We start from the raw sequence: 27049 nt of genomic DNA, 5'->3' as shown, positions 1-27049 counted from the left end.
TAATCCTCTCAGCAGTCCGAACTATCTTTTGTATTCTTCTGATGTCTGACTTGGTAGCTGAACAAAACCAGACAGTTATAGAAGTGCAGAGGACAGACTCAATGACTGCCGATTAGAACTGTATCAGCAGCGCCTGTGGTAGGTTGAACTTCCTCAACTGGCGAAGGAAGTACAACCTCTACTGGGCCTTTTTCAAAATTGAGTTTATGTGGGTCTTCCACTTCAGGTCCTGTGAGATGGTAGCGCCCAGGAACCTGAATGACTCCACTGCTGCCACAGTGCTGTTCAGAATGGTGAGCGGGGTCAATGTTGGGGAGTCCACTATCATCTTCACTGTTTTAAGTGTATCTCCAGGTTGTTTTGACTGCACCAGACGGCCAGCTGTTCAACCTCCCTTCTGTATGTAGACTCATCGTCATCTTGGATGAGGCCGATGACAAGAGTCATCTGCGAACTTCAGGAGCTTGACAGAGGGGTCCTTGGTGGTCATTTGTGTAGAGGGAGAAGAGTAGTGGGGAGAGCTGGAGGTGAATTTCCCCATTCTCACTAGCTGCTGCCTGTCAGAAAGCTTGTGATCCACTGACAGATAGAGCCGGGAACAGAGAGCTGGGTTAATTTAGTCCATAGGAGAGCAGGGTTGATGGTGTTAAAAGCCGAACTGAAGTCAACAAATTGTATCCTTGCATAAGTCCCTGGTCTATCTAGATGTTGAAGTATGTAATGCATCCCATATTGACTGCATCATCCATAGACCTGTTTGCTCTATAAGCAAATTGAAGGGGTTCAAAAAAGGGTTCAGTGATGTCCTTCAGGTGGGCCAACACCAGTCTCTCAAATTACTTCATGACCACAGACGTCAGAGCGATGGGTCTGTAGTCATTAAGTCCGTTGATCTTGGGTTTCTTTGGGACAGGGATGATTATGGAGTGTTTGAAGCAGCAGGGAACTTCACACTGCTCCAGTGATCTGTTGAAGATCTGTGTGAAGATGGGGGCCAGCTGGTCAGCACAGGATTTTAGACACGTGGGTGAAAAGACCTCTGGGCCCTGTGCTTTTCTTGTTTTCTGTTTCCGGAAGACCCGGCACACATCCTCTTCACATATATTAAGTCCATGTTGAGTAGCAGGAGAGGGGAGGAGGGTGGTGGCAGGAGGTGTAAATGTTTGTGTGCTGTGAAGGTCGGAGTTGGTGTGGGGTGTGAGACTGGGTTTTCAAATCTACAATAAAACATATTCAGGTCGTTAGCCAATTGTTGATTCCCTACGGTGTTGGGGGATGGTGTCTTGTAGTTGTTAAAGTCTTTCAGGCCTCTCCACACTGATGCAGGGTCGTTAGCTGAAAACTGTTTTTTCAGCTTTTCAGAATAGCTTCTTTTAGCCACTCTAATCTCCTTTGTCAGTCTGTATTTCGCCTAATTGTACAAGATTTTATCCCCACTTCTGTAAGCATCCTCTTTGGCCTGACGAAGCTGCCTGAGTTTGGCTGTAAACCATGGTTTTTCATTGTTGTATGTTAAATAAGTCCAAGTAAGAAATGCACATATCCTCACAGAAACTGATATATGACGTCACAGTATCTGTGAGCTCGTCCAGATTGGTGTGTGCAGCTTCAATCTCCAATCAGTGCAGTCAAAACAGTCTTATAGTTCCAGCTCTGCTTCACTGGTCCATCTTTTTACATTCTTTACTACAGGTTTAGCTGATTTTAGTTTTTGCCTGTAGGTCAGAAGAAGATGAACCAGACAGTGATCAGAGAGTCTCAAAGCTGCTCTAGGAACAGAGCAATATGTAAGGAATAATTGACGACAGACCATTGAATTATTGAAAAATAATGCAAACTCGAGGTGGTAATGCGAGTCTCAATGTGTGTATGTGTGTGTATGCGCGTGCTTATGTATGTGTGTGAGCGTGTGTAAGTGCGGGGGAGACGAGGGAGTTTTCAACCTAAATTGAAATAAATGTAGGATATTTTAGACATTGTTTGATGTTCTTAACCGATTTACTTTAACCAATGTCTTTAATTATATGGTTATTTTGCTGTGGTAGTATGTACGTTGTGTGTGTGTGTGGGTGAGACGAGAGCGAAAGAGAGAGAGAGAGAGAGAAAGAGAGGGAGCCCAAGGATGAAATTTAAATTAATTTAGGATAGTATAGACACCGTTTGTCATTCTTATCCAATGTCTTTGTTTTAATTGGTTATTTTGTTGTGGTAGCCTGTTCGGCTATTTGAAATAACTGAAATAATTTGGCAAAGTGATATGGAACCGTTACGCGGTCAAGACCTGGAACTACTTCATAGCCGTGCGTTTACCTGAAAAATAATAGACCTTTTTCACAGACTGTGATGACGCGTTTCCACTTTATTTAGTAGCGTAAATCTCGCAAAATGTTTTATATTAAAAAATTTGTTGAAATATTGAGTGTAAATTTACAACATTCTGCTTTGTGTTATATTACCCTGGAATTAGTTTTAAAAACTGAATTACCACAGCTACGAGGGGGTTTCTATTACAGCTGCTGAGAGAGTGACAGTAAATTTGGCATCTTCTCCCATTTTAGTGTCTTAATCTACCAATCTCTATTTTTTTTTCCTCTTCTGGAAAGTCATTGATATGTAATAGTGGATTTTTTAATTTTGGTCTTGGAGCAAATGGGTAAGTGAAAATAATATTAGCTGTGATCTCCCATCCAGTCCCATTCACCGCTGTCGAAGTTTACCCAACAAACTTTTACTTCTGCGTTCCAAAACCCTGATTGTGAAAAAAGCCTATTGCACACCTTAGAACGTCTGTAAACCAATCAGAATCAAGCATTCAACAGACCCGTGGTAAGCATCCTTTAATGTTGTGTAGCAGTGATCCAGTATATTTCTGTCTCTGGCGGGGCATGTAATGTTCTGTCTGTATTTGGGCAGTTCACGTGTGAGATTTGCCTTGTTAAAATCTCCAAGAATAATAATAAGTGAGTCCGGGTGTTGTTGCTTCATGTTTGTGATCTGATCAGCCAGCTGTTGCAGCGCTGCACTCACACACACGTGTGGAGGAATGTAACCACTCACAAGAATACATGAGGAAAACTCCCGTGGTGAGTAGAAAGGCTTACAATTTATGAAGAGTGCCTCTAAATTAGGACAGCACATCTTCTTCAACGTTGTTACATCTGTACACCAACCTTCGTTGACGTAAAACACATTCCACCACCTCTCGTTTTCCCCTTTAAATCTGCAGTGCGATCTGCTCTGAACAGATGGAAGCCCAGTAGATGGAATGGCTGGAATGGCTTCACTCCGTGAAGCACAATGCAGCAGAATTTGCAAAGTCCTTATTTTTGCGGGTGAGGAGAATTCATCCGTTTTGTTAGGAAGAGAGCGGAGATTCGCTAGATGGATGCTTGGCAGCGCGCAGTGGCGGTTCTAGCTTGTATGGCGCCCTGGGTGAAACCCGCTTCAACACGCTCCCAAACTTGTTGACCTGGTGGTCTGTGTGGGTGCCTCGTGCCGGCCCCCCGCAAGATGCCGCCCTGGGCAACTGCACATGTCGCCCATGCCTAAATCCGCTACTGGCAGGACGGTTCGAAAGCCACACTGTCAGAGTTTGACCAACGTGCCGGCTCGCTTCCCACGTTTGCATCTTTTAATGCGCTTGTACAGCACCGCTGCTCCTCCGACTAAAATGTCCAACAGAACTTCCGAATAATCAAAAACTGGTAAAAGATTGTCTGCATGTGCAGGTTGTCTCTGGTAAAACTGATTGGAAATAAATGACTAAACACAGGACAAACAAACGACAAACAAACACAAACAGCAAAAGAACTGGAGAGCGCCATACCGAGGCGGCCATCTTAGATGTTTAATTAATGTAATTACAGCTGTGATTTTTAACTCATAATTTTACTGATTTAAAAAAGGTAAGGCATTTATACACAAAACTGCATTAAAAATGTAAAATAACCATATTTATTTGTATGATAGATGGAGGTCACTCACATATAACATGATGAGGTTATGTGACATTAATGCAGCATACCCGTGTTTGAAACATTGTATAATGCATTCTGTTTCACTTTTTGAAAAATGGAAGTATATTAATGACAAATGTCTTTGAAACAAAAATAACGCTGAATTGCATTAAATGGAAATTGACGCATTGCATTAACAGTGCTTGGATTTTTGGAGGATGCAATTTTGTATGGTTGTATATTTAAGCTATGAATATTTAAATTGAAAAATTTCGCACAAAATTGCATCAATAAAAATTTTAGAATAAATATTCACCATCCAAAGTTTAGTTCCAAAATATTCAGTTTTTTTTTCTTTATTATTATTAGACAAGTAATATTCTATCTATTATATTTCACTTTGCAAATTCACCTCTAAAAAATTCAGTGGTTACAATTCAGTTAAGAGGCGAATTTGCAAGGCGAGATATAATGGACTGAATATTAATTATCGAATAATAATAATGAAAAAAAAAGGAATATTTTGGAACTGAACTTTGGAATTTTGAATGATGAAATTTTGTGTGAAATGATTTCATTTGAAATATTCATAGCTTAAATATACAAACATGTAAAACTGCATCCCCAAAAATGCAAGCACTGTTAATGGAATGCATTTATTTTTTTATTAAGTGCAATTCGGCATGTTTTTCTTTTTCAAATACGTTTGTCATTAAAATACTTCCATACTTGTCCAGCAGGCGGCATTTCAGAAGAGCTGCCTCAAGTATGATTATCAGTGCACTTTGATTAGACATTTTAAATGATGTTTTATTGGCATATTTTGCATTATAATGATTCTTTCATTTTGCACTCTATTGCTTGATTAGAAAAAAAAAAGATTGAACTGCTATAAATATAATTCGTATTTAGTGGGATATTGCCGTTAGCACAATATAAACTGGCATTGAGTTAACTAGGTCGCAAAACTGACAATACTGAAAGTGCATGAGGTTAGAGGTTTATCTACATGAGCGTGTGCGGTGCAAAAAATATACTTCATTGTGACGCACAACCAGGTTTTGCACACTTTAGCCATGATCCTTACAAGTATGGAAAGTACCATGACGCCTTAAGCCTATGTGAAGAAAGTCCCAAGGGCTTTATGGCTTACAAACACACAAAAACACAGCAGTGTTTTCTTTATAAATGTAACTCCATATTCAGCTACAAATTCACAAATGCACTTTTGCCAAAGAACACTATGGCATATGTTGAATTTGTTTATAATTTTCTAACCAATTTTTCTTGGATGCTTCATGGAAGTTACTCTTGCAATTTTAATTAGTTTAATATCTAGGTTAGCCTGCTACATAATGTCGCCTTGGTGACATTTAAAAAATTCAAAACAACAATGTTCAATACGTCACAGGAATTGATATTTCAAAGTTGGTAGTTGTTTCTGTACTATAAATGCGTAAAAAACCACATATTCATGATTAACAAACATAAGATGTAGTGATAATGCAGTGGTGAGCCAATAGGTCAAGTGACACTCCAGTCAATTAGCCCAAAAGTCTCTCACACTGGCTCCGGGCCATAGTGGCATCCTTATTGATGAACCCTGCACGCATAAACAAATGCAAGCATCTACATAACCCCTTAAACAACACATCTGAAACCATGGAGGATCACTCAGCCTCAGGGAGGAGTCTAGGGAGACACTTTGTCTGTGGAGCCACTGAGCATGCATGCAAACCAGCTAATTTACACAACAAACCACACACAGCTATCTGTCCTGTCGCAAACACACACACACACACACACACACACACACACACACACACACACACACACTCTACTAACCCTTGCTGTCCAGCATACACAACTTGCATGTGTAGGTGTGGGAACACTGCCTGCAGATGACACATCTGCATTTTTTGGTTTTGTTCCTTGCATGAGCCACACCTACAGTACCAGTCAAGTCACTGTGTTTGTTTAATTACAAGAGACGTCACACATCACATCACATATAATGAAGGAAACATTCTCAAAAAGACAAAGAGACCATCTTAGAACCAACATGAAGGTCCATGCTGGTTTATTTGGTGAAGCTGGTTGACCAAGGAAGTCCTGCCAGAAACATGCTCAAGTGTACACCAGGGGTTTTCAAACTTTCAGGAGATGTGCCACTTCAACCCAAAATCCACTAAAAAAGAAATGTGTGCAAACACCCTTGACATAGCCTACTACTGTACTTAACACATTATGTAAAGAATATAAGCAATGCACACTATACGCATACAGACACATACTGTATGTACATAAAACAGACAATATCTTACTGTATTTAGTGTCTGAGAACACATCCTACCAATCGATAGTTCAATACCCGACACACTAGTCATAATTCATTCATCCACTGTCAATAAACATGAGCGAAACTTGTTTTTGATGCGAGTACTGTAGACGTGGCTTCACACTGTGGTTTGGCTGGTCATTGTTTTTCAAACCTTACTTTTTAAGGTAGAAGTCAACAGGCCAATTTTTTTACGTCGAGTGTTTGGTTTGTCTTATTTGCTTGACAGCACCTCGGAAAATACAACAAACTGTTAAAGCCAACTTACTGTTATTCTACAGACATTGTTTAGGTTTTTTTTTTAAACCTCTAAACCAAGACCAACATTTCTGACTGTAACTCGTCCTATGGCTTTCAAACTACATCCACCAAATTTAGCACAGTCCTTCAGACTGTTCGTGCTGCTATAACTTTTCTAAATGATCAGAATTATAGTTTTTGCAAAGCAGACTATCGAAATCCCCAAAATCCCATACTTCAAACTTAATTTTTTAAAAAACGATTTCAGACAAGGCTTTGTCTGAACAATATCGTTATTTAGCATGATTCACCTGAATTTGTATTTTACTTTCATAGTTTTTTTCCAATTTTTTAGCTTCATTGCGTGTATTCCTAAAACAAGTATAGTGTTTCTTTCGTGAACGAATTAGTGTTTTTGAACAAATCGTTTTTGCTCACTGTTATTGTTTCTGTTGTAAACCATTCAATCAGTTGAATCAATGATTTACCCATAACACATAAATATGCCCATTTGTCACCAGTGCTGGGCAGATTACTTGTGAATTGTAATCAGGTACTGATTGCAAATTACATGACAAAAAAATGCAATCAGTAACGTAATCGCATAGATTACATTTTTGGGTAATCTAATCTGATTACTTTTGGATTACTTTCAACCTAATTGTATTTTATTTTATGTCACATGCATATGAGTAGGATAATCATTTGAAAAGTATGACATAAAAGTAGAAAGAGGAAGAAAATGTATTTAATTCTTTATTACTAACAAAAAGAGCCTCACAAAAGCATTTAGGTTCAATGTGTGAGCTGCACACCATTGGTGAGGTAGTAAAAAAAAAAAATATATTATATATATATATATACAGGTGCTGGTCATATAATTAGAATATCATCAAAAAGTTGATTTATTTCACTAATTCCATTCAAAAAGTGAAACTTGTATATTATATTCATTCATTACACACAGACTGATATATTTCAAATGTTTATTTCTTTTAATTTTGATGATTATAACTGACAACTAAGGAAAATCCCAAATTCAGTATCTCAGAAAATTAGAATATTGTGAAAAGGTTCAATATTGAAGACACCTGGTGCCACACTCTAATCAGCTAATTAACTCAAAACACCTGCAAAGGCCTTTAAATGGTCTCTCAGTCTAGTTCTGTACGATACACAATCATGGGGAAGACTGCTGACTTGACAGTTGTCCAAAAGACGACCATTAACATGTTGCACTAGGAGGGCAAGACACAAAAGGTCATTGCAAAAGAGGCTGGCTGTTCACAGAGCTCTGTGTCCAAGCACATTAATAGAGAGGCGAAGGGAAGGAAAAGATGTGGTAGAAAAAAGTGTACAAGCAATAGGGATAACCGCACCCTGGAGAGGATTGTGAAACAAAACCCATTCAAAAATGTGGGGGAGAACCACTACGCACAGACGTATGCAAGACATGGGTTTCAGCTGTCGCATTCCTTGTGTCAAGCCACTCTTGAACAACAGACAGCGTCTGAAGCGTCTCGCCTGGGCTAAAGACAAAAAGGACTGGACTGCTGCTGAGTGGTCCAAAGTTATGTTCTCTGATGAAAGTAAATTTTGCATTTCCTTTGGAAATCAGGGTCCCAGAGTCTGGAGGAAGAGAGGAGAGGCACACAATCCATGTTGCTTGAGGTCCAGTGTAAAGTTTCCACAGTCAGTGATGGTTTGGGGTGCCATGTCATCTGCTGGTGTTGATCCACTGTGTTTTCTGAGGTCCAAGGTCAACGCAGCCGTATACCAGGAAGTTTTAGAGCACTTCATGCTTCCTGCTGCTGACCAACTTTATGGAGATGCAGATTTCATTTTCCAACAGGATTTGGCACCTGCACACAGTGCCAAAGCAACCAGTATCTGGTTTAAGGACCATGGTATCCCTGTTCTTAATTGGCCAGCAAACTCGCCTGACCTTAACCCCATAGAAAATCTATGGGGTATTGTGAAGAGGAAGATGCGATATGCCAGACCCAACAATGCAGAAGAGCTGAAGGCCACTATCAGAGCAACCTGGGCTCTCATAACACCTGAGCAGTGCCACAGACTGATCGACTCCATGCCACGCCGCATTGCTGCAGTAATTCAGGCAAAAGGAGCCCCAACTAAGTATTGAGTGCTGTACATGCTCATACTTTTCATGTTCATGCTTTTCAGTTGGCCAAGATTTCTAAAAATCCTTTCTTTGTATTGGTCTTAAGTAATATTCTAATTTTCTGAGATACTGAATTTGGGATTTTCCTTAGTTGTCAGTTATAATCATCAAAATTAAAAGAAATAAACATTTGAAATATATCAGTCTGTGTGTAATGAATGAATGAATATAATATACAAGTTTCACTTTTTGAATGGAATTAGTGAAATAAATCAACTTTTTGATGATATTCTAATTATATGACCAGCACCTGTGTGTGTATATATATATATATATGCATTCAAAAGACTCACTGGGATGAATCAAAATCCTCTCCACTTAAAACACCTTAATCTCGCAGCTGTGCTATTAAACCGGATGTGTTATTATCTGTGTAGCTAGAGATAAACATGTAAATAAACAAGTGGACAATAAATTGCTATTGCACAGCACGTTTGCCTTCAGTATGGACAGACACATTTCTCTACGCTGTAAACTCGTTGCATCGCATCTGGTTAAGATGGTGTTAAACTGGTAAAGAAGCCTGGGGACACCAGCAACCCATGCAAAAGACCAGAATACAAAACACAACATATGCTGATGACCAGCATTGCAGGTCTTTTCAGCATGGTTGTAAAAAATATATCTCTTGTACACAAATACAAAATTCCAACTACATTTTATTATCTTCCATAAACACACAGGTAAGAAATTTTCTTACAGTATCCGTCGGTAGTTCTTCTCCTGATATGCCTGGTTGATGACATAGCTGATGAAAGCTTGGAAGTAGTTAACAGCGTGAAAATGAACAATGTCACACACATCTGAGATCTGGATAGACTCTTCGATCCTGTGCTCTAGATCCATGAGGAACCTGAGGAAAGCATGAGGTCATCATTGTGAGACAATAACAACAGTATGGCTGAGTCCCAATCTGTATACGTATACTACTCTTTAAAGTATGTACTTTGATGGTCATGGTAAAGTACACAAATTTCAGTAGGTAGCAAGAAAGTACACCAGTATTGGGATATACTATGATAAATACAATTGTGTACTGATACCACAAACCCCTCTTGTTGCATACTGTTTGCATTTGCATTTAAGTGTTAGAATCTAGCTAAGTTTCTTACCTAACTTTTTCAACAGGCTGATATACTACTGTCACCTTACAATCCTTGCCAGCTATCTTTAATACAAAAGTTGAAACCCGTCACAAATGTCTCCTGTTCCATTGCACATTGGATTGTAGGCTATAATATAAAAAGCATACACAGATGCTTCGAAAATCCATCAGAAATAGTATACCACCTTGAGAACGCTATTTTCAATATACAGTACTATGATTTGGGATGCAGTAATTCTAATATCGCATATGTAGGATGAACAGTATGCAAATGAGGACACATCATATGAGTGTTTCAGACACATAATTGGGACTCTCCCTCTCATATTGACACTATTTTGAACAATCTGTCTACTGACCCCAACTAACTGGTTCCTAAAAGTCAAGTCATTTTTTATTTATATTTCACTTTCGCAATACACTTTGTCTGAAAGCAGATTTAACATAATATAAAACATGATAGCCATCATTAGTTTTAATGATGGCAATTGTGACACAATAGCAGGAAATACTTAGCTTAAGTTTAGCTGTGCACTAACAAAACAACTAAATTAATAAAAGTAAAACAACTCAGATAAATCAATGCTTCTACTTAAATGTTTTACAAAAGCAGGTGTGGCCAGATTGAGGTGAAGTTCTGACTCACACTCATGAATCATCACATTGGTGGGGGAATTTGCATGCCATAACGCTAACTGACAGGAATCACACAAAAACAATGGTTTTCCCTTTCACTTTCTACAAAGGAATTATTTAGAGTTCTAAGCCATAAACCAAACCAACTAGCTCTGAGGCAATTCATAATATTAGGCCAACAAACTTTTGATTTGAAGCAAAAAAGTACATAAAAGTTATAAGACTTATAAGTGAATGATCTAATTATCCCATCATCAAGCATTGTGAATGAAATTATAAAAACAGAAACAACATTATATAAAAATGATAATATCGCAATGATTTTTGGGAGTGGGCATATTTGGCTACTAAACATGATTTTTTTTATTACATTAAAATCACACTGACTTGTGACTTCTTCAGAAGCTCAATGTTGGTCTTTCTTGAAAGGTACAGTATATGAATTACTGTTAAAATGAAATTCCTCTACAGAGAAAATGAATGTGATTTTTACTTCTAAAGTCCTATTTTTACACTCTATAGTACTGGCAATAATGGCTATCAGGGAGAATGGCAGGAAATGGGGCATATCAAATCTACAGTATGTAGCGGATGCCAATGTGGTCAGCAACTCTGGCAAAACGTTGTCATTTAATCTGAGTTTTTAGGTAAAATGTTCAGCAGTTGGGGTTTCATAAAAGAGAAACGTTAAATTGAAGGCTGAGAAATCAGACAATTGTAAACCGTAAACACATAAATATAAACACAGACTACACACATTCCTACACAAACACACCTCTCGCTTGCCTTCATGATGTCCTTAATGTTTGAGAACAAGAAGTGCATATCTGATTGACTTAAAGTGTTGACAAGAAGAGGGTTGCGTAGAAAGTGTGTCTCTAGCAGCTCCAGACTTTTGTAGTACGATGCCTCGGAGGTCACCAATTCAAACATGGCCTACAAATAGAGAGAAAGAGCAAGAGACAATGTTGTTTATTTTTTAATGTTTAGTCATTTGATGTGAGCTGCTTTTATTTAGTATTTTTGCTGCAATGATCACCAATGAAATCTATTTCATTAAGCCACATGCACACTGTGTGTTTTTTTCTGTACTTTTCGATTGCTGCTTTCAGGTTGTACGATATGACCCCAGTGACGTCTTGGTTGAAAGCCCAGGAAGACTGCGACATCAAAAGTCTTTTATGTCAGACTGTGTGCTATCTTAGGACATGCATTGATTAGGCGTTTGACATAATTAATCGTGTCATGTTCTGGCATCCTCATTGACATTTAAAACTGAAATGGTACCAAACCCAAGCAATCTTTTTCATGCAATTGCTGGCAATGTTTTGCCTGGAAAAGAAAAACTTGTCTAGTGTCAATCTTGGCTGGGTGAAAGAGGGAATTTTTGGATTGCTCGTTCTTCAAGTTCAAACTTGAAGTATTTTTGCTGGTACAATCATAACGTAGGGAACGCGGATCAACAAGATATTTCCTGTATGATGCATATCATATAGATTAGTATAAACATAACAGATGGGCATCATAGGAGCAGTCAAACTGCAGCACTGAACTTGCCAAGAACTTAATTCGAGGCAATTAATCATTCATGTCACAATAAGAGATCAATGACTGCAGCATTGGCCATATGACAAAATAAATGTTTTACAATCCTCAAAATTAGTCTCCGACACAAAATCATGGTAAAAATTGTGAAGTGTACACCCGGCTTTAGCTTTTCTAGGTATTGTAACTAAGAAATCAATTTGTGTGTATTCTGAATGTGTCCCACCTCCTGCACTATTATCTCTTTTGGTTCCAGTGTTTTCAGTAGTCCACTGTCCTTCACAGCCTCCAAGTTTTGCCAGAGGCTGAGCGAATGTGCACTGTTCCTCAACTGAAGCTGCAATGTAGGTGCAGCCGTGAACCCTGACCCTGCAGTTGGAAGCCCATCCCTTTGCCGTCGCTGCTCGATCTCCTGCTGCTTAGAGGTGTCGCGGTATTCTTGATACAGAACATCTGGAAACACACGTTTATTAGAGCAAACACAAAATGGTATTAATGACTCTTAGTGATTGTTTGTTTTCATCTCATCTTGTGGTGTGTACAGTGTAGGGTGGGATACATTATGAAGTAATGTGTTACTATAATCCCCTAATTACTTTTTATGGTTAACAGATTACAAGTAACATACGTTGTTGTAATCGAATAAAGCACAACAGTCCAGAAGTAAAAATCCCATTCATTTTCCAGAGGCAAATTGATTTTTAACGACAACATATATTTTAAAGACAGACCTAACATGAGCTCTGAGGTTGTTAATCGATGGTAAATGCTTCTGATTAAAGTATCAGTCCACATTATTTCAACTTTATTAAAAAACAAGTACAATAGGCAAATATCTGGTGAAAACTACAGTACCCATGATCCATCAGAGAAATATAGCTCAATCAAAATAAAAAAAATGGCCCAAACAAGTCAGACAGTGACACATGACACACTCAAGTCAGTCTCCCTACACTCTCAAACTACTTATATATTTGTACATATCTTAATATTTTTGAATAAACTTAAAACGTATTGTTTCTATCCTTTAAATTAATAGTTTTATATTTTTGTATCACTTTTAACTTGATTGTGTCCTTCGCAGTGCTTCATGGGATTGTATTTCATTCCCTCATTAAGAGATGACAAGTACACAGTCCCTTTGTCTTATTATTCGATTTTCAAATATTTTTTTGGGCTTGTTGTGATTCACCTCGGAGCTGGTTGCTTTGGTTCATGGCTTAGAACTTTAATTAAGTTTTTTTAAACCCTATGGAAAAAATAAATGGGAAAAACACTTCTGGAACCGGCAAATTACTTCTGGGGGAATGTGTTACAAGTAACATGTGTTACATAATCAGATTACTTTTTGAGGATGATGTATTTCAAACAACATGCATGATGTAATAAGATTTTTGGGGGCAGGGAAGTGTTACAAGTAACATGCATAACGTATTCAGGTTACTTTTGGGAGGGTAATGCATTACAAGTAACATGCATGATGTAATCAGACTACTTTTGAAGGGTAACACACAATACTTCTGTATTTATTTAATGACGTTTGACCATTGAAAGTATTCATATTTTAAACAAATTTTAGAAAATAGTGGCTGAATAGTTACTGCATGCTAACACTTTTGGAGGGATAATAACATCGACAGCAAAAAATTTTTTTTAAATGCCAAGCCAAGCAAAGCTCTTTTCTGTTCTGCACACTGTATTGCCCAGTATGTACCTTAGTAGTACATTTTAACCTTTGCAGTCCAGTTTAACTCAAACCCATCAGCTGAAACACTTGAATGCATCAACCTAACAAACCTTTGGACCTGACAAAAAGTTTACTGCAAGCTCCTATTGCCATGCAAACATGTGACACGAGATCTGTCGATCAGGAATGACCTTACTGTCCCATACACTTTAACTGATAACAGCACTGCACAGGAGACCGTACATATGTGTACAAGTGTGTGCATGTGTGTGTGTGTGTGTGTGTGTGTGTGTGTGTGTGTGTGTGTGTGTGTGTGTGTGTGTGTGTTGGCTTCTCAAAATGGTGACTTTGTACAGAGAAAAGCAGTTGCATAACATTCTGTAGTCATATTCAACAAGACCTTCAGGTGGGTGTTTGATCCAGTCCCTTATATAACAGAGAGCGTGAGAAGAGAAGAGAAGAGAAGAGAAGAGAAGAGAAGAGAAGGGAAGGGAAGGGAAGGGAAGGGATGGGTGTGTGAGAAGAGAAGAGAAGAGAAGAGAAGAGAAGAGAAGAGAAGAGAAGAGAAGAGAAGGGATGGGTGTGTGAGAAGAGAAGAGAAGAGAAGGGAAGAGAAGAGAAGAGAAGGGAAGGGAAGGGAAGGGATGGGTGTGTGAGAAGAGAAGAGAAGAGAAGAGAAGAGAAGAGAAGAGAAGGGATGGGTGTGTGAGAAGAGAAGAGAAGAGAAGAGAAGGGAAGAGAAGAGAAGAGAAGGGAAGGGAAGGGAAGGGATGGGTGTGTGAGAAGAGAAGAGAAGAGAAGAGAAGAGAAGAGAAGAGAAGAGAAGGGATGGGTGTGTGAGAAGAGAAGAGAAGAGAAGAGAAGACAAGAGAAGAGAAGAGAAGAGAGAGAGAGAAGAGAAGGGATGGGTGTGTGAGAAGAGAAGAGAAGAGAAGACAAGAGAAGAGAAGAGAAGAGAAGAGAAGAGAAGAGAAGAGAAGAAGAGAGAGAAAAAGAGGGAGCGAAATCTGATATACAAGCTGATATGATAATTAAAAAACTGCAAAAAATAACAAAATAGAATTAAAATGTTTGGAGAATGAGACAAAAAGAGAGAAATATAGAGTAGATTTAGAAAAGAGATGGGCTGGTATGACTGTAAATATAAAGACAGACGAAATAAGCAGAGAGATTCAGATACATGAAGAGAGAAAAAGTGACTTAGATACAGTAGATGATGAGGGAAACAGAGATGATATAAAATGATGTTGCGTTGGCGAAGTAAGTAGCATAACTCTCTTTTGCTGTTATTCCAGCATATATTTAAGAAGACAACACCCACACACTCTGCCTGCCCTCATCCTACACATACACAAACACACACATATGCAAACACACACACTGGTCTCTCATACACATTCAACATAACCACACATGCTGTCAATTAAGAAGTTGCACAGTTTAACTTCAGGCAAACAAATTGTTCAAGCATTGTTCTTGTACATCAGTCTCCCTCTTTTTCTGTGTGTGTGTGTGTGTGTGTGTACTCACCAACATTTTTCACAATGTTGAGATTGCGGCAGGAACTCTCCACTGCCATCTTCTGTGGACAGTCACCATTCCTCATCAACCTGAATACGGCAAAGACAAATAAAGGCAAGAGGGTGTGAAAACAAGAACTAATAATTAGTGACTAGAAGTGATGACTGAAGAGAGGTAATGTGTGTGTGTGTGTGTGTGTGTGTGTGTGTGTGTGTGTGTGTGTGTGTGTTTGTGTACAAAAATGAGAACATATCACCCCTACAGCTGTTTAAGTCCTACTTTTGTTTCTAAATGGGGGGAATATTGGTTCCTCTGACTTTAATTCCAATTTAGCTTTATTTAACCCTGACAGACCTAAATAAGTCAAACCCATCAGCAGAGAAGCGTGAATGCTATTTGAGGCTTCATGTAGTTGTAAAAAAACAGTATTAGCGAATGTAAATGGATAAATACACACATGCAATTACACATATCCTGTCTTTATAGGTATCTGCGTATCAGCATACATAATTGTGTTTATGTATTTACATGTATACTTTACATATAAATCTATAAATACAATCTTGCAATGACATATACATTTAAATATATATTCCTATATGGACCACACAATTTTATAACATTATAGAAAAAACAAAAACTAAGACTGAACAAAACCAATTATAAAGAGCCAATATGATGCTGTAAAAGTTCAAATCAATTGCTTTTTGTTTTAAATGATAAAACTACCTGTTTTATATATATATATATATATATATATATATATATATATATATATATATATATATATATATATATATATGTGAAATTAAAGGGTGCTCTGGGCAAAAATGCCACCGAAAATGACAAAAATGCCCCCATAATAAGTTGTGTTTTATTTGTAATATCTGATATATATCTTCATATTCTATTCAAGGTGAGGTATACATACTATTGCATAAAACCTAAGATATAATTATTCAGACTAAGAATATATGTTCATAAATGTATAAAACTGAAGGATTTGACATTTTACATATATATATATATATATATATATATATATATATATATATATATTTAAATACAGTAGATACTGTACACACACACACACACAAGCAAATGCATTTGCACACAAACTTTTATTAATTAAAGTTAATCTTTTACATTCTGAAAAAATGCTAAAAAGCAACAACAACAACAACAAAAAAGTGCAAATAAACTTTTACAACAATGAAATGTCCCGATTGTTCCCTGATCTATCTCTCTCTCTCTCTCTCTCTCTCTCTCTCTCTGTTGTCTTACCGGAGAGTGATGTTGTCAGAGTCGGCAGTGTTGTGAAAATCATTGTCCTGCACCGTGCAGGCACTTGTTGTCCGTTCACTCAGCTCTTCCATTTCTTGTCTACGCGACCAATCTCCCGGCGTCGCCAATGGAGACCGAGACCGAGATCCTCCCAGAACAGTACTCCCGTTGCTCAGCAACAAGATTCCAGAGCGAGAAGGTGGACTGATAAAGATATATAAAGTAAATATTTAAATAATCAGAGATTTCAAGAAACAGACACAAAAATATTAAACAAATACTGAATCCCCACTCAAAGATGTGGATTCCAACACACCACACACACACACACACACATAATGAAATACTCCTTTGGATATTGTTGACAACATACACACACAGAATCACGCCCAAACACAAACTCACCCACACACTCAACTCTCAACCTTTCCACCCACACACACATAGACAAATCCTCATATTCTCTCATCCTGAGTAAATGATATGATACAGAGTTGAATCATACATCACACCACACATTAACTCACACAAACACCCAATCACAGACCAACAGAGAGCTAAAGCGATAGATAGACAGACAGCTAGATAGCTAGATAGAAAACAATGACGGACAGACAGCTAGACAGACTGCTAGACAGGCAGGCAGGCAGGCAGGCAGGCAGGCTGGCAGACAGACAGACAGACAGACAGGTAGGCAGACAGACAGACAGACAGACAGACAGATAGAGAGATAGATACGCTTCATAAAAGCTACTCAGCAATCAGAATTTTCCAATGGGAATATACAGTTGCAATCGAAATTATTCAACCACCCCAAGACAGTAAGGATTTACAAAGGTAAGCTTTTCTGATGACCCAGAATTTTTAAACTTTAAATCTATATCAGTTGTGTGACACATTCAAAGTCATAGTGTGAATATATAACCTAATATTTCTAAATAGCAGGATTTCTTAAAAATACAGCCATGTCATAATTATTCAACCCCTACTGCATGTAGCTGTTTCTTAAATATGTAAGGCTGCACAATTGATTTAAAACAAAATTAAGTCATCAATCTGCAATGGCACTTATTTAAGTTTTAAAATGTAAGTTTAGCGTTGTAAGCAAAAATGTATTTCTATGCAAAAAATGCAATTAAAAATAAGCTGTCTCAAAAGCTAATATAGGAGATTATTTCATTACACAAGAAAGGTCATGGCTAAAAGTACATTTCCAAGGCACTTCAATTTCCAATAGACAAAGTTGGCAACACCATTCATACATTTTTTAAATATGGTACAACAGCAACCTTCTTGGGGTGTGGAAGAAAGCAAAACTTCACCAAGGGAAATGATGACTCCAGCTGACTCACTATACAAGAAGTAATTAGGAAAGACCTGTGGAGTCCTGGAAGAAGGTTTTATAGACGTATGACACTAAACTGAAAATGAGTTTTAAATAGGTCAGCAGTACGTCTGGAGTAAGATGACAAGGTGATGACAAGAACGACACCACAGTCAAGCAGGTGGAGGTGGGTCAGTCCTGTTATGGGGGTGTTTTGCGGCTGCAGGTTACGGTTATCCTGACTATGTGACTGACACCATGGATTCTTTCAGGTATCAGGACATTTTGGCATGAAAAATGTGATGCCTTCAGTGTGTAAATTGAAGCTCGGTGATCACTGGAATTTCCAGCAAGACAATAACATCAAGGATACATCCAAGTTGTCCAAAATCTGGTTCAGGGATAGGTCGTGGAATGTCCTTAAATGGCCCTTTCAGTCCATCATTAAAATCCCATTGCAAACCTTTGTTGGGATTTCAAGGAAGCAGTGGAAGCACAGAAACCAAAGAATGTCAATGAGCTGGAAGCTTTTGCTCCTGAGAAATGTGTAAAAATTCGAATAGAGAGGTGTCCGAAGCCTGAGAACACTTACCTGAAACATTTGTTTGCTGTTATTAAGGATAAAGGATGCTCCACATATGATTGACTTTGGAGGTTAAATATTTTTGACATGACATTTGTGGAGAGAATTAGTTATTTTGTATTTTAAAATTTGGGTAAACTGAACTCTTTGTTCTCAAAATCACTCAAATGTGTATTAAAACTTACTTTGACTGTTTACTGAGGTTTTAGTTGATGTGTTTTAATTCACATCACCAGAATGTATTGCTGGTCAGGGGGATTGAATAATTCTGATTGCAACTGTAACTTGTATCATGGTCTTGATTAATGTTCACACACTGATAAGTGAAATGTGTAGACGTACGTATGTGTGATATGTGGAAAACAAGAGAAAGAGAAAGAGAAAGAGATAAAGTGAGCGAAAGATAAGGAGAGAGAGAGAGACTGTATAATAAAAATTTGTGATTCAGTTTTCACATACTGAATGACTGTATGTTTGTGAGGCAGTAAGTTACAGAGAGATATCGAATAGTTTATGTTGGTCTTGGTTTGTCTGCTTACAGTTTTTCTCGATTGCGAAAACACGTCATGGAACAATTCACAATTTTCTTGAAACTATAAAAACAATCCCAAAACTACAAACCAATTTGTACAAACCTCAATCTTCCACGTCAAAATGAAATATTTCACTCAAAAACATATTTTCGCCCATCAAAATGAAACATTGACTTCAAATAACACACACACCCAGCAAATACAAAAACTCACAACACATCAGTGGGATCAGTTAAAAACACTGCTACAAAAACCACAATCAACAAGGGAGAATTGGGGGCCTGGGTAGCTCAGAGAGTAAAGAAGCTGACTACCACACCTGGAGTCCAGGGTGTGCTGAGTGACTCCAGTCAGATCTCCTAAGCAACCAAACTGGCCCGGTTGCTAAGGAGGGTACAGTCACACGGGGTAACCTCCTCGTGGTCGCTATAATGTGGTTTGCTCACGATGGGGCACGTGGTGAGTTGTGCATGGATGCCGCGGAGAATAACGTGAAGCCTCCACACGCGCTATGTCTCTGCGGTAACGCACTCAACAAACCACGTCACAAGATGCGCGGATTGACGGTCTCAGACGCAGAGGCAACTGAGATTCGTCCTCCGCCACCCGAATTGAGGCGAATCACTACGCCACCATGAGTACTTAGAGCGCATTGGGAATTGGGCATGCCAAATTGGGGAGAAATAAAAAGAAAAAATCAACAAGGGAGAATTTTGCAGGTAAGTCTGTAAATGTTTTGAGGTTATATCATACTGCATAAAATATGGAAGTGTGAAGGTAAACACCGTAAGGCATTTTTCAAAAAGTTTATTTGACAGAAGCCTACATTACGGTACTGTAAAGTGATGCTGGGCGAAAAGCACTGTCAAAAAGAAAATTTTGTTTCTCAACAGTAAGAAAATGTTTCAAAGTCCAAAGAAATAAGCAAAATAAGAAATATAGTATACTGTAAAACTGTAAGTAGAGTTGGCACACCAAAAAATCATACAGTACTACTCTGCCTTGTCAAATACCCCTCAGTTCTTGCAGAAATACAGCACGTTACAGCAGAACAAGTCCATATGTGTTAGAAAAAGCAGACATACATTTTCATAAATTATCAATAAAAGTGTCAATAACATGTGATACAGTACATCACATAGCCTGTACATTACATATTACAGTACATGGCCTCTACCCTGCAGTAATGTAGTATAGAAACAGTGTAGGTTACCTTACTTGTCTAAAGCAAATTGCAGTGACTGTAGTTAGGCTACCTGTTTTCTTGTCTGACGGTTTGACTGACAGATATAACCGTAAAACAACTTTTTGCTCAGCATTGTGATACCATGCACAAGTACCTGTACATACAGTAGTCAACCACAATAGAAATATCATCTGGGACAACTGTTCTTCTCCACTTCCTCTACATCTTTGTCTCCATCTCTATTCATCCAATCCAATTTTCCAAAGTACATAATCACCTGTGGCCCTTTTATTTTTTTATGAGATTCTGACTGGAGTGTAAAAACAACTGGCTACTTAGTGTTTACACATGTGGAAATCAGTGTTAACAGAGAATTATGAGAACATGGCTAAACCTGGTATATTTAAAAAAAGGTATTTTTGGGTAGAGTTTTGCAGAAGATATTAAACATATTGTAAAATGTTTGAAAACCGGTGAATTGAGTTTATAGTTTAGAGAAATGTGGTTTTGTTTTTTGAGAATTAAATATTAATAATGGTTTGCGGGATTGGGCCAACAGAATAAGTTATAGTGTGTTAGCAATCGAGAAAAACTGTAATAAACAGACTAAATTAGGTTTTAACTAGAATGTAAAAATGCAAAAAATTTTCTGTGAGGGTTAGGTTTAGGAGATGGAAAATAACATTATCTCAGTATCAGAACAAAAGAAGTCAATGGAAAGTCCCCAACAGAATAGATCAAACAAACATGTGTCTGTATGTACTTACTGGTGCATTCTGGGAGAGAGGGGGGACTGATATGCCGCAGAGGGGCTGAGCCTATTGCAGGAGGCGGGGTCCACAGCTGGTTTAGGAGAGGAGGAGGGGCCTAATGGAGAGAAAGGGGAGGGGCTTAGGTTGATGATTAATGAATGGAACAGAATTTAATTGAACAATTTAATTGTCTCATGAGTTCCAGAGACAAATGCAAAAGTGCATAAAAGTGTTCAAGATGAACAAAAATAATACATTAAAATCAGATACATTATATGGCATCAAGGGATGTGCGCTACGACTAATTTGACTGTCTTTAAACGGAAGTTTTATAACCGACTAGTCGACTAGTCTAAAGAGAAACCAACCTTCAGAAAACAGTAAAAAAAAAATTAAAAAAATAAAATGTTTTTATGCGACCCATTTAAAATACTTAATCTATTCCAAATTCGATGCTAAATTCCACTGAAAAGGGGCATTTATCTGCGACGTGCTCGCCTTGAATTATGATCACTGTACATTAACTATAGAGCATGACACGCATTCACTGAATCAACATTAGCGAATATTTAATAGACATATTTATTGAAAACAACTGAATGAATAGTGCAGGATTAATGGAACAACCATTAAAGCCTGTTCTAAACGGAAATCACCAAGTAAAAGTTACTTAACATATTCACACAAATGACAGTTGTTCGGTAATGAACGTCAACCAATAACAGTTAAGAAAAAAAAATCCTCTTTTTTAAATAATATTTGTATTATTAATTCTATTTAAAATATGTAACATTAATATGACAGTAATTTAAGTGCAGCCTCTGTAAAAATATAAAGCCAAACGTAAATGTGTAAAAATTATTATCAGTTTAATGGAGGTAAATATTAACCGACTAGTAATTCCAGTGTCGACTAGCAGCTTCCGAACCGTTTAGTCGACTAGTCGACTAGTCTCGCATATCCCTAATGGCATAATTTATCATATGGCCATTTAGGGCATCATATATCAATAAATACCCTCAAGGGTAGAGCATGGCACCTACAACGCCAAGGTCATGGGTTTCATTCCCAGGTAAAGCACATAATGATAAGATGTAAATATTGAATGCACTGAAAGTTGAATTAGATAAAAGTGTCTGCCAAATGTATAAATGTAAATCAGAAACAAGTAAAATTGCTGTTTGTTTGACCAAGAAATATTAAGGAAATTAATTGAGCTAGCTAGAGTAAGTAATTCATTACAGAAATAATAACATACTGGTCATTCCTTGACTTGTTACCACACACAGACTTACACACAAATTAATATAAACACAGAGGACCCATTGTGAATGCTGGCTGTGCTGCCTGAAACGTTGTGGGCACTGGAATGTCTATCTGGGGCCTCAAATGGAACTTTCAATGTGTGTGTGTTTTGAGAAAGTGAGTTCAGTTTCCCCCTGAATTTGTCTCCTCTGCAAATTCTGAAGTCACACTAACAAAAGGTGCATCTGAAATGCTTAATTTCCTCCTTACATCATTTCCCTTTTCTGCTCTCTTGACCGAGTGGCTTCCTGTTCACTCATAGTAGAGTGCAGTGTAGTGTGCTGTTTGGAATAGTTCCACAAAAATTACAATTTTGTCATCCAAACCTGTATGACTTTTTCTGAGAAACACGAAAGGAGATGTTTGGCAGAATGACAACATCATTCACCATTCACTTTCATTGTATATTTTTATTTATTAAATTTGTTTTTATCCCCTTTTCTCCCAATTTGGAATGCCCAATTCCCACTTAGTAGGTCCTTGTGGTGGCGCGGTTACTCACCTCAATCCGGACAAGTCTCAGTTGCCTCCACTTCTGAGACCGTCAATCCGCGCATCTTATCACGTGGCTCGCTGTGCATGACACCGCGGAGACTCACAACATGTGGAGGCTCATGCTACTCTCCGCGATCTCACGCACAACTTACCATGCACCCCATTGAGAGCGAGAACCACTAATCACGACCACGAGGAGGTTACCCCATGTGACTCTACCCTCCCTAGCAACCGGGCCAATTTGGTTGCTTAGGAGACCTGGCTGGAGTCAACTTTCGTTGCGTCTTTATTTCCTACAATAAAAGTGAATGGGACTGTAAGTTCGTAACATTCAGCCTTTTGTGTTCCATGGAATAAAGAAAGTAATATAGGTTTGCAAAAACATGAGGGTGAGTAAATGACAGAATTTTCATCTTTAGGCAGAGTATCTCTTTAAGAATAAGACACAAGGACCAAGAGCCCAGTTAAACCGCTGGTTGTGCATCTGTGTGTCTGGATTGCGAGTTAACTAGGTATGATCAGGAAGATCGTAAAGCATGTTTGTCCGAGTCCTTAGATAAATATTGATTCTTGTGTCATCAATACAACTCTAATGTGCATCTGACAAACTTGTCCAGGAATGCAGAACTTGAACTGCTACAAATTCCACAGGCGTAAAGTATTTTGAATAATAAATTTATAAACGTGTATCATTTGTGTTTCTCTCTGCAAAATTGGACATTATATATTGCCAGTAAAGCCATTTTATGTCCCTTTTTTACTTTAAATCTCAACTTTCACATTCTTCTTTTGTTTTTGGCACTTTGTATTCTTTGTGCTTTTTGTCACATACTGGGCAGGGAAGAGAATTTATAGTAAAAAGTACTTAAATATTGATCTGTTTCTCACCCACACCTATCACACCTCTTCTGAAGATATGGATTTAACCACTGGAGTTGTATGGATTACTTTTATGCTGCCTTTATGTGCTTTTGGGCCTTCAAAGTTTTGGTCACCATTCACTTGCATTGTATGGACCTACAATGCTGAGATGTTCTAAAAATCTTCATTTGTGTTCAGCAAATGAAAGAAAGTCATACACATCTGGGATGGCATGAGGGTGAGGAAATGATGAGAGAATTTTCATTTTTGGGTGAACTATCCCTTTAAGCTTTGTCATGTTACTCATGCTGCACTGTTTGTGTCACAGACATGAATGATAACTCGAATAGTGTTGACTGTTGAGAAGTTTACTATAACTTTTCTAGGCAATCACACTCACAGTTTTCACTTGGCAGACAATAAAATGGCAAAATATCTCTTAGATTTACATTGAAGGAGACTTGAATATCATAGAGAACTGTGGGTGGGCTTTTCGACTTGCTTACTGCATACACCGCAGCACTACATAAGCTGAAGATGCCTTTATTCCTATTAGCGCTTTAAAATAACTTTCATTACTAACATTAAGAAACACTGTTACATTATATGATACTTAACAGATCTTTAGTTAATGTATATTGAAACAGAAATAACAGTCAGTTGATAGGCCTATGGGTTTTTCAATGACTAATGCTAATACTGTATTTAGAGAGAGTGGCAGATGGCCAATATTAAAATATAAATATAGTACAATTTAATGATGTGCACAAAACTGCAAAAATTAAATTAACAAACTTTTTACAAAACAATCCCAATTTTATCAGCTGATTAATCGGTCTGGACAATATTTTTGTATATTTATAGTTAAAATTGTAATGAAACTTGTAATGACTCACATATTTCTTAAATATTCATATTTGAATGTACAGGAATTGATCTGTAAAGCATTATATAGACTAATGTTAATGACCTATTAATGAAAGTTATTATAAAATATTACCAGAAGTGACTTGTTGTTTTCTCATTAATCTTGCTGCAGTCTGTTATCTTCCGTCTTGCATGATTATTTCCTCGCCTGGCAGAGACCAGTTCTTATATTTAGCCTATATGCAAGAGTCTCTTTTTCTTGCATTTTGATCAGATTGCCAAACCAAACCTGACTGACTAACTGACCTCATGCTTACAATAGCAGATAGGTCATACAGAATAAAAGAACTCTCAAACAAAACAAACAAATGAACAAAAAAGATTAAAACAACACAGATTAAATTACGGTCAATGTGTTATTCCGCATCGTGACACTTAAGTTATTTTATGGTTGCGCACTGGTTAATAATTTGCTTTAAACCCAGTTTTCAATTGTGTCACCAGATCTAGATCACCACAGTGAAATGGGGTTGTTTTCCCAGCGGTCCCCGGCAGCTTGAGAGAAACCTGTAATTATGCATGTAGAGTTAAAAAACCACGTGAATGGTGTTATGTACTATGCATTGTTTGAAAAAAATAAAATAAAAAAAATAAAAATAATATATATATATATATATATATATATATATATATATATATATATATATATATATATATATATATATATATACGGCACATTGACTATGTATGGTTCACCCTATTGCTAGACTGAGGAGTCTAGACTTAAGTCTTGAGTTTTGAAAATCAGTCATGTTTTGTGATGTTAATACTTTATATGCACTGCATTTCCGCCCTATAGTCATGCGTTATATAATATACACTACCAGTCAAAAGCTGGGACACACCCACTCATTCTTTGTTTTTTCTTTTATCAATATCCATATTTTAGAATAATAGAGGAGTCAAAGCATATATAACACAAATGGAAGCATGCTAAATAAATCAAGACTCTTATATTTTGGCTTCTTCACTCTGGTTATTCATAAGGTGCTGTCTGTGATGTTTTTTAAGTTCCCACTTAAAAAGCACTTTTAGGCATAAGCCTTTCGGTCAAAAGCTTTTAAGATCATGAGAAACATGAATTCAGTCAAGTGTTTTGAAACGTTTGACTGGTAGTGTACGTATACTGATGGATGTGGAATAAAGTATGAGTTTTTAGGTTTCATGAAGCCCACCTTGTTTTATTGTTGTGGACTTTATGAATAAATAAACATCGACAATACATGTCTTAACCTTTTTCAGAGAGAATTGTTTACTGGTCCACTCAAGTGCTTGAGTGTGTGTATAGTGTATGTTTGTTGGTGTAGAGTAACAATGCCACCTAGAATTTATACAGTGAGACTAGGGGTTTACTCTTTATTCATGTTTTGTGTTAATGTCTTTTATTTTGGAAGTTTAGTTCCTGTTTTATAGTCATGTGTTCCATGTCATGTTATTTCCTGTTTAAATTTACATTTATGCATTTGGCAGATGCTTTTATCCAAAGCAGCTTACAGTGCACTTATTACAGGGACAGTCCCCCTGGAGCAACCTGGAGTTAAGTGCCTTGCTCAAGGACACAATGGTGGTGGCTGTGGGGATTGAACCAACAACCTTTTGCTTACCAGTTCAGTGCTTTAGTCCACTACAACACCACCACTGTTTCCCTGCCATGTCATGTGATTCCCTGTTTCCATGTCAAGTCATGGTGATCATCCTGTTTCCCTCCATGTTCATGTGTCTTGTTTTCATTGGTTTATTGTCTTGTTATCTTGTTTATAGTTCTGTCTGTTCATTGGTTGTCTTGCTACACTTGTCCATGTATTTATACCCTCATGTTTGCCTTGGTCCTTGGTCAGGTATTGTAAGTGTAACATTGTTGGATTGTTCAAGTCAAGTCTAGTTTAGTCAAGTTTATGTTTATGTTTTGTTTCACGTTTGGATTTACGGTTGTTGGATTTCACTTATGTAAATAAACTGCACCTGGGTTCTAACTTCACCATTGTCTTCATCAGCCTGTCTTTGCCAGCAACGTTACAGAATACCTGACCACAAAATGAACCCAGCAGTTCAGCTTCTTCATTTATGTCGGGGGAATCATCCCCTGGAGGAATATGTAGAGGACTTTTGTGCTCTGGCCAAGCCAGGGTCCCACATCATTGTCGACGAGCCAGGGTCCCACGTCATGGTTGACGAGCCAGGGTCCCACGTGCTGGTCGACGAGCCAAGGTCCCACGTCATGGTCGACGAGCCAGGGTCCCACGTCATGGTCGACGAGCCAGGGTCCCACGTCATGGTCACCGAGCCAAGGTCCCACGTCATGGTCGACGAGCCAGGGTCCCACGTCATGGTCGACGAGCCAGGGTCCCACGTCATGGACGCAGTGCTTGCGCCAGAGTCAGCTCCATGTCATGTCACAGCCACGCCAGCTTCAGCTCCATGCCATGTCACAGCCACGCCAGAGTCAGCTCCGTGTCATGTCGCAACCACGCCAGAGTCAGCTCCGTGCCATTTCACAGCCACGCCAGAGTCAGCTCTGTGCCATGTCACAGCCACACCTCGGCCGGCTCCGTGCCATGTCACAGCCACGCCAGAGTCTACTTCATG

General features: G+C 38.1%; 1 protein-coding gene across 3 annotated transcripts in view; it reads right to left on the bottom strand.

Moving 5' to 3' along the window:
- The window catches only part of LOC127422516 (ephexin-1-like), a 47571-nt gene that overhangs the window by 10125 nt on the left and 10397 nt on the right, over nt 1-27049 (bottom strand). Inside the window, exons 1-7 of one of the 3 annotated variants that reach the window (XM_051666104.1) lie at nt 24537-24673; nt 20891-20990; nt 16498-16701; nt 15223-15302; nt 12232-12458; nt 11236-11396; nt 9420-9572 (exon numbers count right to left, since the gene is read on the bottom strand). In XM_051666104.1, coding sequence (XP_051522064.1) covers nt 9420-9572; nt 11236-11396; nt 12232-12458; nt 15223-15302; nt 16498-16701; nt 20891-20990; nt 24537-24561 — 950 coding nt within the window. In that variant the 5' untranslated portion in view covers nt 24562-24673. Of the gene's footprint in view, nt 1-9419; nt 9573-11235; nt 11397-12231; nt 12459-15222; nt 15303-16497; nt 16702-16902; nt 16953-20890; nt 20991-24536; nt 24674-27049 lie in introns of those variants that run through there. The other 2 variants (XM_051666103.1, XM_051666105.1) reach the window with 2 other exon arrangements.

Source organism: Myxocyprinus asiaticus, chromosome 31, assembly GCF_019703515.2.
Source record: "Myxocyprinus asiaticus isolate MX2 ecotype Aquarium Trade chromosome 31, UBuf_Myxa_2, whole genome shotgun sequence".
NCBI classification, from domain to species: domain Eukaryota; kingdom Metazoa; phylum Chordata; class Actinopteri; order Cypriniformes; family Catostomidae; genus Myxocyprinus; species Myxocyprinus asiaticus.
Note: the sequence above shows the minus strand (reverse complement) of the source record. Positions and strands in the feature narration are given on the sequence as shown.